At 37.5% G+C, this 15,119-nt stretch overlaps 1 protein-coding gene across 1 annotated transcript; it reads right to left on the reverse strand.

Annotated features, from left to right (window-relative positions):
* Nucleotides 1–10,517: 10,517 nt before the first annotated feature.
* LOC149945790 (uncharacterized) lies at nt 10,518–14,166 on the reverse strand. Its single transcript, XM_090176705.1, has 8 exons — nt 13,843–14,166; nt 13,637–13,780; nt 11,340–13,505; nt 11,254–11,293; nt 11,059–11,172; nt 10,885–10,992; nt 10,612–10,822; nt 10,518–10,554 (listed from the first exon to the last, which is right to left on the reverse strand). Exons 3-8 carry the CDS (start codon nt 13,212–13,214, stop codon nt 10,518–10,520), a joined length of 2,385 nt encoding a protein of 794 aa, XP_090032831.1. The 5' UTR covers nt 13,215–13,505; nt 13,637–13,780; nt 13,843–14,166.
* Nucleotides 14,167–15,119: the final 953 nt, after the last annotated feature.

Here is a 15,119-nt window from a genome sequence, read left to right on the forward strand (position 1 = left end):
TTTGATTGGTCATAATAACAGAGCAATTAAAAACTCGTATAAATTATATGAAAATATCAAAAATATTGAACTATCGGACGATGATGAACTAGCCAGCTTAGACGTTATTAATATGTACCCCTCCATTCCAGTAGAGAAAGCGTTGGAAATTTTAGAAAAGAAATTGAATGATGACAAAAGTTTAAAAGATAGATCATCCTTAAATATAGACACAATTATGGGTTTAGCAAGGTTATGTTTGATGAATACATATTTTGTGTTTAATAACAATTTTTATAGACAATGTAAAGGTTTAGCAATGGGATGTTGTATCTCAGGGGCGATAGCAAATCTATACCTTGAAGGAATAGAGGATAAATTCTTAAGTGATGACGAAATATGGCCTAAATTAAAATTATATAATAGATATATGGACGATATTTTAATTGTGAAGGATAAAAAATTAAGTAATAAACTAATTTTAAACAAAATTAATAGAATAGATAACGACGTTAAATTTACATATGAAGCCGATTCCAACGGTTATTTACCGTTTTTAGACTTAGAATTGAGAATAGAAAAGGATAAGATTATGACGAAAATATATCAAAAACCGACACACGCTAAAAAAATTTTAAATTACGATTCAGCACATCCAGATAAAATAAAAATTGGCCTAATTAAAAGTTTAAAATTCAAAATTGAAACGATTAGTGATGAACCGATGAAGGATAAAAAATTATTGTTCGAACAATTAAAAGATTGTAAATACCCTCAAAATTGTGTAAAAAGTATTTTTGATGATAATATAGTAAAAAATGATCCTATGGCAAAAAAAGATAAAAACAATGAATTAAAAGAAAAATTAAACTTAGTACTACCATACATTAAGGGAATTAGCGAAAAAACGAACCGTCAACTCGCGAGACATAATATAGGTCTTATTAATAACAATATTTGGAAACTTAGGAACGATTCTGATAAAGAACAAACCAAAAACTGAAAAATTGAATGAAACAGGAATAGTCTATAATATACCATGTAATTGTAATAAAAATTATGTAGGGCAAACTAAAAGAAGGTTTAAAAAAAGAATAGACGAACACAAGGAGAAAGTGAAAAAATTAAGTCTGGAAAACGGGTTAGCCAATCATGTAAATGAGAACGTTGGACATAAAATACTCTGGGAAAATGCCAAAATATTATCAAAGGAAAATAATTGGTTTAAAAGGAATTTTAAGGAGGCAGCATATATTAACAAGTTGGCAAGCCAAAATATACCTCTCCTCGGTAGAATTGTCCCTAGTGGTATTAATTTCTCGAGATAACCCTTAAAGATATATCTCCGCAATTTAGAGTTATTTGTTAAAAATATTAATCCATTTCTATCCCGCCCAATATAAAATTTTAATTATAATTAAAATAATTGAGACGAAACGACCAATTTTAATTTATTCAGAATATCATAAGTTAAGTAGTTACAACAGTAAGTTAGACGTACTATAACAATGCACAATTGAATTAAACCCTTTTACAGAACAAGTTTATCAGTTAAATATAATACGAAGCAAGATATCTGGTAGTGGACGACTCGTTCACTTCCTGTTGACGTTGTGACGCATACCACATGAAAAAGACCAATGCCGTCCAATTTCCAATATCATATAATGACTCGCACACCCAAGAAATCATTGACTGCGTTAGAAATCGTAGATATCCAAATATCCACACCAAATGTATTTACAAGAAGCAAAAACCTTACCATCAACAAAGCACAGAGAGCCACTTGACTAACCGCCACCTCTTAAAGCAATTAACGTTAAATTATCTCCTTTGAATTAACAGAACTATATATAGGTCGTTAAGAAAGTGGACCACCCACAGGGTCTACCCTTTAACCCTCTAATCTCGGCTGACTGCGCTAAAACAAGATTTAACCTTTAAAAAATACCAGATTAGGCCTTCATAAATTCATTAATAAAAAAAGACTTTATTACCTATTATGCTTACGATGCCTGTCTTAATTTCAGTGAATCTAAGCAGCTATCGGTGGTTCTGTGGTAGAGCGCTCGACTGCCAAGCCGAATGGTCTGGGTTCGAAACCTGGGTGGCGCATTTGTTTTTAATCAATAGAGAAACGCTAAATTAGAATTTCTTCGATGCAATAATTTCAATTTCAATTCTATTTCAATTAAACCAAAATTTCTTACTCTATTAAATACGCTTCCGATAAAGCTGAAGGTCTAATTTTCAATAAGGCGTAACAAGTGTCGGTGGTTCTGTGGTAGAACGTCCGCCTGTCAATCAGGAGGTCTCGGGTTCAAATCCCGCCCGATGCGATCGCAAATTGATACTAAGACGAATACCGTGTACAACTGGTGGAAACCCTGCCATTGGACGTTGAGAGGTAGCATTACACTCAGCATTCGGTCCGTCCCAAAGTCATTAAGAAGAAGTTGGAGAGAAAACGCCCATATAAACACAACAGACTCAACATGCACAACCATCAGAACACAAACACAACAAATTCAACACTCACAACCTACGCATAAACTTTACAAAAACGTAAAACACCAAACCGTCACGACGGTGAGCGAAAAAACACCATCCAAACCAAACCGCAAATGCATCCGTTAACGCTCACCGTCACACGGTGGTTTTGCCAACCCTTTGAGAAACTGCGTACGCAGTGATTACACTTTGCACCGAAAATGCGAACGCGTTCGCAGTCCTGACAGACAGACAGACCCACAGACCTACCCACAGACCCACCCACAGACAGACACGGTCGTTGTATAACCCCTCCTAGGGGACTTTGTCCCCTCGGAGAGGTAAAAATAAGGGGGAATTAAACCAAGATAAGGGGCAGGTAGATATAAAAAATTGGGGAAATTTGAAAATTAGATTAAAAAAATCAATAAATTGATAAGGCGTAAAATTAGTATAAAAATGTATTTTTGTGAAATCTTATGATTGTTCATTTTTAATTTTCATTTGTAATCCTCGGCTTGAAAAGGGACCACGGTCCGAAAGCTCGCCCATGTAAATAAAAATATATAAATTTTAGCCATGAAGTATCCAGTCTTTTTATTACGTAATTTTATTTTATTTTAAATTCTAAAGCCATGGCTAGTAAAACCTTTCAAATTTTAAATTAGAAATAGGTAAGTTTTACAAAAAATAATGGTATTGGAAATGTACACTGAAGACACCACGACATATACCCTGTGTAGCAGGAAAGCCGGCTACAATCGTAGAATGCATAAAATACGGCAGCTTTCAGATCGCTTTCTTAGGACACAAAAATATGGATGAAATAAATTGAATGCGCAATGACTACAAGTTTTCATTAATTAAATTTTGTGGTTTTAATTGTTTAAATACTGCGAATTTTTAACCTTAATGATTTTGACCAGATTTTATACTTATTGTAGTTCTATAACCATTAGCTGCAATACTCCATACAAGTGAATTTATAGCTCGCTTTATATTGAGGTTGTTAATCGATTCAAAATACGACATTCGGTCGGCACTCATTTGTAGTGTCAAAACTACGTTTAATTAATTTTTTAAACATAATAAAGTTATTGAGTGTTAGAAAAATCATTTAACACAATGTTTATGATGTTATAAACCGAAGAAACGGAACTTTTTTGGTTTATTTCCACGAACAACAAGAAAGTATAAAAACATTTTACTTGTAAATGTTATTTAAACAAATATAACATATACTGTACATTGCTTTTATTTTTGATTGGTAAGCTTGGTTCCAATGACACGTTTGAAGGCCGTACCCGTTTACAATAAATATTGGTACCGTGAGCTGTACATTTTTGCGAGCAATATGTTATACTCATACATTAGTATGGCCATGTAGCTTGGTTCTCTACAAAAATTTCCACTAAAGGTCTTTTTCAGTACTAACTAGACATATTTTTGCCAAAATGGTATAGAAATTGGCGACGAAGTGAGAGATTAGTGGTAATGACGTTAAGTATAAATTTTGTAGAAATAATAAAGGTATCGGTGCCTTTTTCAGCTATTTAATCAAACTATTTGCTTTGCTATTACGTTTCAGAATTTTGATAAAATATAACGGTGTTTCTAATGAGATTCTTCTTTAACCCAACGACCTGTGTCTCCAACCGATGCAAACCCAGGTGCTCGAATCTCTGCGCGGCGTAATAGTCGCAGCTGCAGAGTACATGAGAGGCGGTTTCCTCCTCTGTAGAGCATGCCCTACAGATTGGGTTATCTTTAACCCCTATGAGACTTAAGTATCTGTTTAGTTGGCAATGACCTGTGAGTAGGCCAGTGACCATCCTAATGTTGGATTTAGAGAGAGTTAGCAACTCTCTCGACCTCTTCCAAGACGGGCCTAGAGTGAACTCTTTGGCCTGCCTTTGACCACTCATCTCAAGCCAAAGCTTGAGTTGGCGACCTGCCATATGCTTGGAAACCAAGTCACGCGTCAAACCCGGGGAAATGGGGTTTGCAGGTTCCGGTCCAATTAGCCCAGACCTTGCACCCTCCCTATCTTGGCCCAAAATGGGTTAGAGTGTGCAATAACTGGTGGCTTTACCGGGGAGTCGGGGTCCGGCTCTTGTAACCCATAAGGGCGGTGGTGCACTGGGAGATGTTAGCTCTGATCAAATGGTCCTATCTCCACCTCCGGCTCAGGCTAACGGAGAGGGTCCGTGCAAACTGGTCGCTTCGGCGGATTGGGTAGCCTGCTGTGGGGCGGCGAGCCTCCATATGCGGGCACGGCGGCCCTGTTTCCCAGCCTTTCGGATCACACCGGGATCTCCGGTGCCGGCTGTGTCGGGTTACTTGGGCTGCTGTGTGCTCGTCGTTCCCCTTTAGGAGCTCTCTCCAAAGGGTTTGACTCCCTTCCTTCATAGGTAGGGTGTTGACTGGAGTTGCTACAGCATTCACTCTTAATCCCTCTGCTGCGTGCGAAGTGGGGATTGGTCCACCCATTGCTGCTCCTTCTGCAGGGTTGAGTGGCTTGCGTCAAAGGTGAGACCATCAGTAGTAGGGTTCTGCTACCCATGCTGGATTTGTCACCTGTCCGGGCCAGGGGACGTTGGCGTAGGGCACTATGATGATAGGCCTCCGGTGGTATGGTCTTTGTTACTAGGAACACCGGGCTATAAATTCTGACACACTGCACCCTCCCTAGCCAAGGCGTCAGTATTCTCATTGCCCTGATGCCCCTTATGGCCAGGGACCCAACAGAGAAAAACTCTGTTGTATAAGAGAATGTAGGAGATCTAGGCAACTAAGAACCAGTTTTGAAGAAATGCTGCACTGATTGAGAGCATTAAGGGCGGCTTGACTATCCGTATAAATCTGGATAGTCTTACCGCGAAAGCCCTGTTTAAGACAATAGTCAACACAGAAGCAAATAGCACTAATTTAAGCCTGGAATACACTTGCGTATGTCCCAATGCTTTCATAAAAGCCTAAGTTATTTGTAAGGCAATACATCCCCGCGCCTGCACCTGAGCGAGTCCTGGACCCATCGGTAAACCAGACAACCTCCCCTCTGGTACCGAGGGTACTATAGGACCACTCCGTGCGGCTAGGGAAGCTAACCTCAAAGGGTTTACTAAAGTGTAATTTAGCAACCATCATGTCAGAACCCATTGTAAGGATCGGTATTTGACTAGAGATATCTCTATAGAGTTTGGTGTGGCTATTTTCCCAATGATTAGCCTTGTACTAACCATTTTGGTTAAGCCTATAGGCACCCAAAACTGCCGCTTTCTCTATATATAAGTGCAGGGGAAGCATATTCAGGAGGATCACAAGAGAAGCGCTTGGGGCTGTTCTCATAGCTCCTGTGATGCCAACGCAAGCCAGCCTTTGTAAAGTGCGCAGTTCAGACTGCACCATCTTAAGTTTGACCCTTAACCACCAGACTACAGCTGCATAAGCCAGGATGGGTCTGATTACCATAGTATACAACCAGTATACAACCCTATGATTAAGACCCCAAGATTTACTGACTGTACTTCTTATACAGAAAAAAAGCATTCTGCTCTTCTTGACAATGTGGTCAAGGTGCGGCTTCCATGTTAATTTCCTATCTAGAATAACACCGATATGTTAAAGCAAATGTGTCTGTGATCCGAGAGAGACGGTTCGTTAGAAACATGCCAGTTCTTAATTTTGTCTGCGACATTCTCTGTACACAGAGTAAGAGCAATTACCTCACTGTTGTTTGCTTTAACAAAAGTTGGTTCATTGTTCCTGTTTAAGACCTGTATTTTTGTACCAACCAAGTACTCCACTAACATGGCGACGACCCGAGGTGTAACACACCGATTTGGTTCAAACTCGGGGGTTTGGTAGACCTTCATGTAACTTGAAACACCCTAAAGGGAAATGTCTCCATAGGCAACCGTTTTGCCATGGCAACCAAAAATGATTTTGACAATACAAAGTGGAAATTTTCCTATTGAATATAACATGGGAATCCGTAGATGAAACAATGAGTTTTACAGTAGAAATATCCTTAGAGGTGTATGCCGAGAGTGGAAGCGCATGAATGCCCTTGCGTATCAGCACACAGGCTCTTGGTTTCTCAGAGTTATAATCAAAGAATATATTACCTGCACTATGGAAACCAAGTATCTTGCCATTGGCTGTCCATGGTTTCTGAATGAGCGCTACATCGAAGCCCTCTTTTGCGAACCTCCTACAGAGAACTGCAGTGGCTGCCTTGCAGTGATGCAAATTGATTTGCAGCACCTTTACACTCATCTTGGGTAAGGTGAGTTTGTTTGCTGGCTAGAGATGATTATTCAGACATAGTGGTGGTTGTGGAGACCCCAACACTCCCACCAGTCCGACTCGCATCCCTAGCCTGCTCCCCTGTTGCACCCTCCAGTGGTACATTCTCTTTGTTCTCGTCAGTGTCCGACAAGCCAAAGGCCTTTAGGTCCTCCGTGAGAGTATTTTCCAAAGAAATGTCCTCTCCTGAGTCCCCGCCAGCCAGAGCCTCATCTTCCATCCTTGCGATCTCCAAAGCAGAAGGTTCGATTGACCCACCCTCCTTGGCAGGAGCCACCAGGTTCATGAAGTACCTTAAAGATACCACTGTCCAGTCCCGTTAAAGCTTGGTGTCCTGCCTCCTTAATAGCCTTAACCAATTCTTCATCCACCTGGAAAATCGGCTCGTCGGCTTTGTTGACGACCTTCCAACATTGCGTATTTAGCGCATTGTTGTAGGTCCTGAGTCTACGAAGGGGGACAGTGTCATCCTTGGTGTAGATGTCCCTGGGGCGGAAGGCTGCCTTGAAGGGCTCCGGTAGGTCGGCGGCCTTCATTACTAAAAGCCGCGACCCCTCGGAGACCAATTCCTTTTGGTCAAAACCTCCCATCAACCAATCCGCTGTAAACCCATCCTTACAGAGGTGAATGGTGCATCCAATCAGCTGTAACCCATCTATACGTTTCAGAATCTGATGCTGAATTTTGCCCACCTCCTCTGCGGAGATGGTTTTCGCAGGATAGCCTTCTTTAACGATGGCCATCTTTGTGGAGCTTAAGGTTTCACTTTAGGTTTGGTTGTGAGACTTCGCCTTTTTGAAAACCTGAGACTAGATCGTTTTGGAAGTGATGGCGGGCGGTCGTCCTTAGCAGAGACCTCCTCCTGCCTCAATTTCTCCGTGCGGCATCGATTCCGCCTTTGGGTTTTGTTCAGGGGCTTATCTCCCTCGAACCCTTGCTCGAACCCTTGCTCGAACCCTTGCTCGAACCCCCGGTGTCACTGAATAAAATAGTCACGTGTTTATGTTAATTTTATTTGTAAGGCGTAAAGTTGATAGCGCACGTGCACTTTTCCTTTCACTAGGCGCGTGCGAAATTGAACGAGCTGCTCTATATCGAAACATTCAGCAGCTCGCGCTTTAAAATATAACACTTTTAAAAGTATGTCCTGGCTCTCTGCATTACTATTGATTACTACTATTATATATACTGTCGAGAAATCACATTCCAGCTCTCAGATCCTTCGAGTTAATCGACTGCCAGTGTTACAAAAATAAAACGTTTTTAGAATATTGTGCACACCATTCGTCAACAATGGTGCCTATCAAGCATCAACACGCACAGACATGTCCAAATCTGCCGCGATGCGCTCACTGTTTGCCGGTAGCAGCACCAGTTCGGTTATTAAATTACCACACCTCGTAAGATTCTCAGAATGTCGGCGTAAACATGATTTCAGTGGGAGGGTCATGATACCAGACTCATTAAAGATTCTATATAATGACGATGATTTTCCATGCATATAGAGATACCACTTTATCACTAAAGGGTGCCAACGTCTCCCATATTTTTTTGACTTGAGTATTTGTAATTGTGTTTACAGAAAAATACTAGAAAATTTGCTATTTCCAGGATATTCCTCATTACCCGAAGAAATATTTGTTTCAAGAACATTTAAAAGCTTTCTTCACCTACTTCCAACCTGCTTTTTTTATAATTACCTTTTTCATTGTTCTTTCCATAAGTCTCACTTTTCGACTAAGCGGTGTGGTTTCATACTTTGCTCTCCTCAAATTATTAAGAAGATCCTTTTTTCTCAAATGCCGGATACTGAAATCATATTTCTTCTTATTTCTAAATATTATATTTTGTAAGCATGCCCTTTGTTTGAAACAAAAGAAACATTGTCTTCTATCTGGGTTCAAAACCAACTTAAAAACAGTTGTTGCTATGAATGGAGCCACATATTGGATTTTCTTCCAAGTACTTCATACTGCGCTTTGAAAGTTTCATCAAAAGACGCACTTTAGGTGAATTAATCTGACCAATCAACAGTTGGTGAACAATCTTTAAAGGTATTCCTCATATTGGTGGAAGAACTAATTGTATCTTGCAATGTGATTGAGTTTATCTTATTAAGGCTTTCTACTGGTTTCAGCAATGTTGGTTCATTAATGATTCCCGTTCGAATACTTGTATGTTTCATGTATATTCTCTCTTTTTTTACCATGGCTAAAACAATACTAATTAAAGAATTTAAACAAAGTTCTGCTACTTCATGGTATAATTTTATTTATAAGTTTAAAAATACTCCGGACGTTTCGGACCGAGGTCCTTCTTCAGCCGCGTCTAATCTCCAAGGCCAAAGTCCTCACTTTCCTCCTTAGCATTTCTAAGACCATTCAGGGTTGCCACTAAATTTTCAAAGTTATATACCCTGACTTCCCTCACAATTTTTATAAATTTTCCATGACCTTTTTGGTCAAAGTTATATTCTATTTAAATTCAAATTTATCAGAAGTTAAGAATTTACTTTAGTTAAATAGTTAAAGGAATATATGACGTTTTCCAGCTTTATTAAATGGTACGTAAAAATGTCAACGCACCTAGCAGAATTTGAATGTATATGCGAATTAAAATCGTCAGGTTGTCGCTCTTATGAGTGGCTGCTCGTATCCCAAAGTGTAATGAATTTGAAAAGCCTATGGAAGGAGAAGTCACCATTATAAACTGTATCATGTCTTGTTAGCGAATAGTGGTGCTGATCTACAGCTACTATTAGACGAGTGTACGAGTTTCGCGGAGAACAAAGGACTGTCGTTCAGCATTGATCCCTAGTAGCACAAATCGGTTGGCCCGACTGCGGTGGTTAACGATCTGGCCGACTGGGTCGGTACGACTGTGATTTTTTGGACGCAATGACCTACCTGCCCAACTGTATGTTTTACAGTCGCTTTGTTGTTGGAGAGAGCAGTTGGCCAAAGGTTGGCTAGCCGTTGGCCAACCACTGATTTTACTACTGTTTTACCGTTAAAAACGACTGTTGGAAAAAGGTTGAGAAAGCAATGGCCAACGCCGATTTTACTGCCGTATTATCTTAAGAAATGACTGTTAAAAAGGGGTTGGATTACCCTTGGCCAACTGCGGATTTTACTGTCGTTTTAGTGTTGGATGTTTCAGGGAAACCGTTGTTGGAAACGAGGTGGAATTTGGAAGCTGACTATAAAAATACCGAACAACATATTGCACTCCAATGCTAAAAACAACCCTGAAAAAATTAAAATAAAACCTTGCCTTCCTAATAGTAATTTAAAACGGTATAATCGTGAAAATCATTTTATTACACAAAAAATTTAAACCATACAATTGGTTTAGAGATTGTATTTAATTTTTTTCTTGGAAAAAATAACTCATTTAGCTCGACTATTAATCACTGTCATCTGTGTCTTTCTTTTCTTGATTTCTTTTACTTCTACCGCCTTCTCTGTCAGGAGCATACTTGACCCATTTTTGGATTATGCCCTCTATTTCAAAAACTTTACTGCCCTTCATATTTAACTGAACAGCTCCTAAATTGGTTAATGGTTAATAGCTGAATTTTAAATGAGCACAGAATTTTAATCAAGATCGTATTTTACCAATTATGACATCTTTGAGTTTAAGCTCTTTAAACGCATATTTATTGTTAACTCCAATCCAATTAAATTTGAGAACCAGCTCGTGACACATCACATTCTTCAAAATCCTTCTTGTCATATCTTTCACCTTTTTCCCTCCAAAGGAAGCAAACTTTTTAACCTAAAAATGTATATTAGATTATTTATCTTTTAATTATCAATTGATTTTAACTCTTACAGCACATTTTCATTTTCAATAAGTTGTTCGAATTTTTCTACCTCTTCCAAAGTTTTGAAGGGAAACTCCGGACATCCGGGAATATTTAGATCTTCAAAATCAGGTTGAGCATTTCTGTCTTTCATGCAAATTTCAAGGGCTTTATCCATTTTTGCATTCAGATCAGTCAACATAAAAAGCACAGTTCTTTGAAATTTTTCCGGACTTAAACCTATGTTGGTTACAAATAAAAATTAAGAATCAATAGAAATGAATATACTATGTCATATATACCTAATAAATGATCACGTCTTCCAACATTCCTGACATTATAGGATGCTTTTGTACGAAGCGTGCTACTGCGGAATGTTTCATCTGTCCGGTAATCCTGCTGATCCGGATCTAAGAATTAAATTATTTTATAAGACTACAAAATGAAAAGGTTTTCGAAGTATTCAATGTAAATACCTTCGAAGGTTCTTGTTTTTCTCAAATCGTCACTCCCTTCATTCGATGAATATTTTCTCGAAGTCGAGTTATTGTGATTTTCAAGACATCTTGGTTCATATCGTTGTGAATTGTCTGAAAAAAGAAAATGGAAGCTTTAACTAAGGATATTTTTGAGAATAAGAATGAAATAAGCAACAAAATTTCGTTCAAAACCTTTGTTACAGTAGAAATTTACATATATTACCAACAATTGCTATATCTTTATTTTTGGATTGATAAAGGCTTTTTATTAAAATAACATCGCCAGTAGATAACTGAAAACAATTGTCAGGTGGATACGTAGATATTGTGTAAATAGGGGACACAAATTTTTTGAAAGATTTCGCATCATCAGGTAAATTGGCTCTACGGTCTCTAAATTCTTTTTTGAGCCCATAACGTATACCCTTTCTTTTGTTTTCTAAAATATTTTGACATTCACCCAATCTTTTAAAAAGTTGTTGCAATGGCTTATTAGGAGATCTTATTTTCTTTTTTAAAAGCTGCAAAAAATTTTCAAATGAAAAAGCACTAAAGAAGTCCAACGGACCAAATCTTTGTACGTCAGCTGCTAAGTGTGTTAGGGAATGGATATTCCAACTGACAAATGCATTTCCATAAAAATCTGGGGAAGAAGAGACAAACATCTCTAAGAGATCGCCGGCGTAATTTGAGAGATTTTTACTGTGAGTCGGAGAAGCTAATATATAAATGGCACACTGTAATAGTCTAAAATGATTGAGTACATCTGTGGAAAGAATACCCTTTCCCAAAACTGGACCAGTATACAACAAAAACTGTCTAAGTTCTGTTGCTTTCCAGCGATCGATGTATTTAAGTGCTCGCGGTTTACGGGCAAATTCACATGGAATATACCCTCTACAATTTTTGAGTTTCTCTGAAAAGTGTTGAACCAATTGACTGCTAAGACGGACTACTAATTTTCCCTTTCTTACCCAACTATGTAACATTCTTCTCATACAACCAAGGCATACCAAATGCATATAGTCAAGGGGAAAATTGGCTACCATGTTAATATCTAGCTGTTCTAAGGGAGAAGGCCTACCAGCTAAATGATGCTCTTCATTATCCTTGTTACGAAATGATTCGTTAGTACGAAGTGTGACAAGCTCATCCGAACCTTCTAACTCCAAAAATACAGTGTGGTTATCACATCTAAAACCTCTAATTGTACACTTATCACAGCTGAAAAACCCCGTATGTCCCTTTGTACCTTTCACTAAAGCCCTAGCTGGCGTATCCAATATAAATGGCCCATGTAGATTGCAACTGAATGTTTTACCCCCGTAAATAAAACCATTTGCATTAAGCTCGTCTAATTCATTTATAAATGGCTGCATATACTCGTCAAGAATTCCCGGTTTAGATTCCCCACAAAACACCCCAACAGGAAAAATATTGCCTAGTACACCTCCAGAGAAACTATAAACCCCTGCCAAAATTGGCCAAAAATTTACATTAGAACTTTTGTATAAAGGTAGGCCATCTATATTTATAGCAAATGAAATTTCATCAGCATAATTCGGGTGAGAAATTATAAATTCTGTCAAACCTCTTTGGAAACCAATGTGCCAATATTCCCCATTAGTTAAAGTTAATATTCCACTGCACTCTCTCTGTGTATGTAAAAGACTTCTAGAGTCTTTCGGTAGCTCATTATGGCCATGGGCACGAAGAATTTCTAGTAAGCTATTCAGCCTGACAGAATCTAAATTATGATTAAGGGCCCAGTTTCGAATGTCCTCTTTCAAATCTAATAAGCCATCTTCAGTTGTACTACTATCGTTAATCTGAATATCAGAACTATCATATGAGCTTGGAGACCCATTAGATAGATTTTCTAGACCTAAATAGCCGTTATCATTTTGCTCCTCACGATCGGTTTGTTCAATTGCCCCATTACTATCTGATGCTATAGAGTATTCAACTATATCTAAATTTGGTTGATAGTCTGGTGGTTTTTCATTAAAAACTCTATCTAAAATGCTTTGGACATAATTAGCTCTATTTCTTCGCATCTGCCGCTGACGTAATCCCCTGGGGATATAACTTTTATCAAAATCTTGCGTAGACTCATTACCGTTATTCATTTTAAATATAAAACAGTAGACCATAAAATCAGTACAAAATTGTATAGCTACTATTCAAATAGGAAAACATTATTTATTAATACTATGAACTACTTAATAAATATTCAAATTTAATGTTTTAATGTTAAGCACTTACATGTTAATTAACTATAGCAAAATATATTCAAAAATACCTCAAATATCTAAGCGACTGAATACCCAAATAATTTCAAAATTAATTACCTTTACAAGAGTTTGAAACTTGTGAAAAAAAAAGAATGAAAATTTAAAGTTCCACGATACAGTATAGATAAATGGTGAACCTTCTACCACGTGCTGTAAACAGGAATATTTAAGGTTATAACGTTAGGCAGTGAAATCTTAATTAAAAAGCTATAACCAAATATATTTAAAATAACTAAAATAATTGATGGACTGAATACCAAATTAATTTGAAAATGAATTACCTTTAATAAGAGCTTGAAAATATAATGGAAATTGTTAAGTGCCACGAAAATAGCTGAATAGTAAAATGGCGACCCTTCTACCACGCGCTATGGAAAAGAAAGAAAGAAAATTTCCTTATGAAAGTTTCGTCTTCCTCTTGACCACTGCCAATGTGCGATAGCTCATAAATAAAGTTGGCCGTGTAATCATGGTAACGTTTGCTTACTCTTGTCGATGGTCCTGCCATCTGTAGCTCATCTAAAAAATGTCACAATTGTTATAAAATATATTTTTACTATATTAAAATATTTAAAACTACGAAATAAAATAACTTACTTATAATATTATGATATTTATTTTTGTTAGCGATTCTTGTAATAACTTGTCTTCTATAATTTGATCTACACGTACGCTAAATTTTAGCTGATTCTGGTATGTTCAAAGTATGGAGTTTGCCCGTGATATAAACGCGATTTTAAAATATTTGGCTTTCACTATTTCGATTAAGTCCAAAATTTAAGTTCTAAAGATATTATGTGTAATAAAATAAGAAAATATATGTACTTTCAAGGATTAAAAGTATTAATATTGCATATATTTTAATATTATATTATTATTAGATATAATTTAAAGTTCATTTAGGTGTGATTTTACATTTATATAATAAAATTAAGTACAACTCGATCATTTAAACTTAATTAAAATGTTTAATTAGAAATTTATATTGATTAAATTTTTTTTATTAAATACAATACTTAATAATAATTAATAGTACACGATAAATACATGGCTGTTATTGATAAAAACGTATTTTATAAATGAAAATGTAGCAGTCGGTTTACTAGTTGGTTTACAGGTGGAAAGAACGCTGGCGGGTTCTGTGTCGTTTTATGGGTGGTAAGAAAACCAAACCAAAATCTACAGTCGGTAATAAGTCAGGCGCTGACCACCAGCCAACTACGACCGCATTTCCAACGGTCTGACTCTTTCCCAACCCTAAAACGGAAGTGCTGTGCTACTAGGGATAAGTCAAACGTTATGCCGCTTTTTTCATCTGAGTCTGCCTTTAATGGTGCCTTCGTTCTTCAGAGAAGCAAGATGGATGTTGTCGAATCGTACAAATATTTAGGAAGAATTACATTGAGAAATGGGAATCCGCGTTAGTGGCTAAAGGCAAAAATAAATAGACATAAACAGAAAGTCTCGCATTTGCGGTATTCTGTACCTTTCCCTTTGGTTTCCATGAAATCTAAGGTGCAAACCCCCAATGCTTCCCACCCTTTGAGTGCCACCCAATCAGATCGCCTGTAAAGCATTGGAAAATTTTGGTCGGAAATTTGTAAAATTAGTGTTTCGCGATGCTAAATACCCTGGCGGGATTTCCTATAAGCTCTTTCGATCGTCCGCTTAATTTTCAGTTCTAAATGGCTCGGAAAAAACCCCAGCATTAATGCCAGAAAACTCTAAAAACCAGGCAAGTCAATGTAATTTATACATAAAAGA

This window comes from Leiobunum rupestre, chromosome 5 (genome assembly GCF_980474605.1).
Source record: "Leiobunum rupestre chromosome 5, qqLeiRupe1.1.hap1, whole genome shotgun sequence".
Lineage (NCBI taxonomy): Eukaryota > Metazoa > Arthropoda > Arachnida > Opiliones > Sclerosomatidae > Leiobunum > Leiobunum rupestre.

What these genes read in the sequence shown, in the direction of transcription:
- LOC149945790 (XM_090176705.1), bottom strand. Translation starts at nt 13,214, where the DNA reads ATGGTCTACTGTTTTATATTTAAAATGAATAACGGTAATGAGTCTACG. An exon ending in TTCAGTTATCTACTGGCGAT is followed by an intron (nt 11,294 to 11,339) that starts GTTATTTTAATA and finishes ATAAAGATATAG; the next exon opens with CAATTGTTGGTAATATATGT. An exon ending in AAGACGTGATCATTTATTAG is followed by an intron (nt 10,823 to 10,884) that starts GTATATATGACA and finishes TAACCAACATAG; the next exon opens with GTTTAAGTCCGGAAAAATTT.